The sequence below is a fragment of the Lupinus angustifolius genome, chromosome LG11, assembly GCF_001865875.1.
Source record: "Lupinus angustifolius cultivar Tanjil chromosome LG11, LupAngTanjil_v1.0, whole genome shotgun sequence".
Taxonomy (NCBI): Eukaryota; Viridiplantae; Streptophyta; class Magnoliopsida; order Fabales; family Fabaceae; genus Lupinus; species Lupinus angustifolius.
Window position 1 is genome coordinate 10693904 of NC_032019.1, and position 4283 is coordinate 10698186.

Consider the following 4283-nt stretch of genomic DNA (forward strand, 5'->3'; position numbering starts at 1 on the left):
TAGCCTCCGCGGATCATCACTTTTGCCATCATGAGAGAAACATCTAACAAATATGGTTTTAATAACGGTGCCCCTTCTATCATAACTGTAGTGTTTGCAATTTCAAGGCCTTGGAAAGATGTTTCCAATGCCTCCTCGGTCACTTCTATGTAGCGGGCATCAAATGACTAGGACACCATGACATCTTCTTCCCTTGAAACTGTTATCAGGCTTCCATCTACTATGAATTTCACTTTTTGATGCAAGGTGGAGGGTATTGCCCCTGAAGAATGAATCCAAGGACGTCCCAATAAGCAGCTATATGTTGGATTGATGTCCATCACATGAAACAATATATTGAATATGTAGGGTCCTGTCTTGATTGGCAAATCCATTTCTCCCATCACGTCTCTACGAGATCCATCAAAACCCTTGACAATCATAGAGCTAGCTCTCAAGTATGAAGTATCAACTGGCAGTCTGAAGAAAGTTCTCTTCGTCATAACATTCAATGATGACCCATTGTCTAAGAGGACTTTTCCGATCATGCAGTCCTTGCATATAACTGAAATATGTAGGGGGCGAACATGACCGGTACCTTCAGTGGGTATTTCTTCATCACGAAAAGATATGTAGTTATCTGCCACTATGTTGTTGACTATCCCACCTAATTTGTCGGTCGTGATGTCGTGGTTGACATGGGCTTGATTCAACACTTTTAATAACACATTCCTGTGAGCCTCGGAGCTCATTAGTAAGGACAATAGGGATATTCTTGCTGGAGTTTTATTCAGCTGATCCACTACTCTGTACTCACTTTGCTTGATAAATTTGAGGAACTCACACGCCTCGTCGTTCGATACCCCTTCAGGTAAGGCCACTTCAATATCTTTTTCTATGTGCTCTAGAAATTTTTCTTTGCCTTTGGCTGCCCCAATGGACCCCTCTCTACCTCTGACGGAACATAGATGCACCCAGTCCTTGTAATTCTACTATTTCCTGCTATGTTTGTAACCATAGAAGGAGTCATAGTCGGCTCCTCTTTGTAGACCCAAGAACTGCCTTGTCAGATTCATAAGGAAACGGGCTCCCTTCACTTGTTATTACAGGCTCCATCTGCCATATGAAGGACTCCCATTGACGTTGAGAAAAATATGTTTGAACACCCCCAGGTGGATTTATAACGGGCTCGTATGTGCGTATGAATACGGGTGTCTCTTCTTGGCCCTTCTTTATGACATTTATCTTGGGGTATGAAGAACTTCCTCCTATGGCAATCAATTTCAAGTCCATCATTTTCTGAAGAAGTGCCTTGAAATCGTGACAGTCTTCCAAGATGTGGCCCACACATCCGTACATCTCGCAACTCTTCGTCTCATTACTGTGTGTCTCAGGTGTAATAACTTCGACCAAACCCTGCCTGCACATTTCCCGGAAGATGAACCCCATGGGCATCTTCACATCCTCAACTTTGTCGATGACTGCAACCTCATTCTTTGCCTCTATAGCATTTACCTCTTGATTCTCATGGTTGGGTAGAGGATTTCCAGTGATGTTGGGTCTGGTTTCTCTAAAATCAATTCGCTTGGCATTGATGAGATCTTGAACCTTGAATTTGAAGGCCCTATAGTCTTCCACCAGATGCCTTGGCACTATAGAATGATAAGCACAAGTGACATTTTCATTATACCATGGTCTAGGATTTTTAGGGATTCTTCCTAGTATTAGTGTGATCATCCCTTGCCTTTGAAGATAGGCAAAAAGGTCTGTGTATGTCATCAGAATCCGGTCAAACACAGGTGCTCTCCTCTCTTGTTGGTAGTAGTTATTATTTCTTGGTTGTTGTGTATAGCATTGTCTTGGCTGGTAGGCATTATTATTTTGATTTGGTGGGTTATGGATTGGTGTTTGGTTTTGTGTTGGGTTGTGATTTTGTACAAACCGAGAGGGTGCACGATAATTATTTTGGTTATTGTGTTGGGGTTGGAACCTCTTTGGTTCCACAGCAATGAAATGGGTCTCTCCGTCTTTCTTCTTCATGAAGGCAGACTTATTTATGGAACCTGAACCTTCTTCAGCAATCTTTCCACTCTTGATTCCACCTTCCAACTTTTCTCCTACTTTAATAAGAGCATTAAAGTTGGTCGTCATGTTCCCTATGAGTCGCTCATAATAGGGGCTTTGCATGGTATCTATGAAGATCGACAATTGTTCCTCTTCATCCAACCGCGGGAGGACCTAGGATGCTAATCCCCGCTATCTCTGAACATATTCCCTCAGACTTTCTGATGGTTTCTTAGCCATGTTCTATAACTGAGTCCTGTCTGGTGCAGCGTCTTCATTGAATTTGTACTGTTTGACGAAAGCATTTGACAGGTCCAAAAATGTTCTGATATGGGTTTTCTCTAGCCGGATGTACCAGCTCATAGCAGCCCCCACCAAACTATCTTGAAAGTAGTGGATCAAGAGCTTATCATTCTCGTGATATGCTGACATCTTCCTAGCGTACATGTGCAAATGACTTTTGGGGCAAGTTGTCCCGTTATAATTTTCAAATTCTGGCACCTTGAACTTGGGTGGAAGTACCACATCTGACACTAAACACATTTCAAAAGCATTCTTCCGGTCTGGACAACTGGCTCCTTCAATAGCCTTCAATCTCTCTTCAATTGAGCTTAATTTCTCTGCCTCTTTCTCTGTGCGTGGTGCATTACCTCCTGGCGGAGCCCTTTGGGAATCATCTAGTGGAGCTTTCTGTTTTGTGCTGGTGTCCTGTCCGTCTTGAGGTTGGCTAGTACCGACCCCTTGGTTAGGATTTCTAGAACTTGGATGAGATCGTGGTCCGCCTGCTGCCTTCTTTTCTTTCTCACATTGGAGGGCTTTCAAGATATGAAACATCTCCGCCATATGTTCTTTCATAGTAGCCAATTCAGTTATGGTGTCCAGGTTGGAGTATGTAGATTCAGCCATCTTTCGAGCTCGGAGTCGTGTGTTATATGGGTGTTGGTAAGCAATGCTGACCTAAAAATGAATGGAAGTTGTTTTTCAAAAGAATGATTTGTAATAAATTGTAAAGTGTATGAGACCATTTAGATTAAGGTGTGGTTGATGAAGTTTTTAGAGTGAATAAGTTTTTTTCAGTTTAGGATTGCCTCTTTAATTCTAGCAACATAAAGTCTATTGTAAAATTAAAAAAAAAACCCGTATACTCATAACTAAGGAGCGTAGTCTCTTAGCTCATCTACGGTTGACAACAATCTTTAGAATATTGGAAGACCAAGATTGTGTCTTTTGAATGGTTCAAATTTTTTTTGAATTCTTCTTCTTTTGCCTCTTTTTCTAGCAATTAATTTTGTGATTTTAACTTGGCTGAGAGAGAACATTGCAAAAGAAAAAAAATAATACCATTTATTAATATAAATCGAAATGTTATTTGAGGAAGGGGAATCACATGCAGATGGATGTTCTTAAGGGCTTTTCTTATGGATTGGACTACCTTTGAAGATGGCCCCTCATGTTTGTACTAGAAATAGACGCTCTCGAGTTGTTTATCAGACACAAGAGTAACCCCCACTTCAGTTGGCCAAGGACCAAGGCAGATGTAAAGGAGATACACCCTCTAGGCCCCATCAATACTAGATTATGGAACTCGCCACACGAATACATGAGTTGTTGATGTAGGTCATAGAGGCAACACTTCTCACCGAAGTTCCTTGGAGTGACCTCTTCAAATAACTCTTTCCATTTGATAAGCGACATATCCTCGACATAAGTATTGAGAAACCTTCTTAACGGATAGCGGGACCCTAACCCATATTAGTGATGTTTGAACCGAGTTAGGATCCAAACTTGCGAGAGTTGGACGCAAAATCGGATTCGGACCTTGCTAACATTTCGTTGAAGTCCTTCTTGATATCTTTGGAATGATAGGAATGTCTCCGCCAGGATAGCAGCCATGGGGTTGATCTTGAAACGAACGAATTTGCTGAACACGTCTATAGCGGGTTGATCCACCATATCATCAATGAACGGAAATAGGACTAGCCCATATATGGCCAAAGCGAATGCAAGTTGAAATAAGGTCCAATTTTTTTCTTCAGCCACTTTAGAGATATGATTTCTTAGGAAATGCCACTTCAGCCCGTTTATCTCTCCTTGCTTGGTGAAGTCTGAAGCTTCTAGACAAACATCGAGAAGATCTCCTACACAACCTTCATTTGCAACTTGCCCCTCTGTGAACTGATAGAGCCTTAGTCTACCATCCATTGGAAAATCCAAAAGAGCCTCATACTCTTCAATGGTTG

General features: G+C 41.7%; 1 protein-coding gene across 1 annotated transcript; it reads right to left on the bottom strand.

Moving 5' to 3' along the window:
• LOC109359712 lies at positions 168 to 2130 on the bottom strand. The gene is made up of 2 exons (XM_019604408.1): positions 1031 to 2130; positions 168 to 933 (listed from the first exon to the last, which is right to left on the bottom strand). Exons 1-2 carry the CDS (start codon positions 2128 to 2130, stop codon positions 168 to 170), a joined length of 1866 nt encoding a protein of 621 aa, XP_019459953.1.

What these genes read in the sequence shown, in the direction of transcription:
- LOC109359712 (XM_019604408.1), bottom strand. Translation starts at nt 2,130, where the DNA reads ATGACGACCAACTTTAATGCTCTTATTAAAGTAGGAGAAAAGTTGGAA. An exon ending in TCTGACAAGGCAGTTCTTGG is followed by an intron (nt 934 to 1,030) that starts GTCTACAAAGAG and finishes ATGTTCCGTCAG; the next exon opens with AGGTAGAGAGGGGTCCATTG.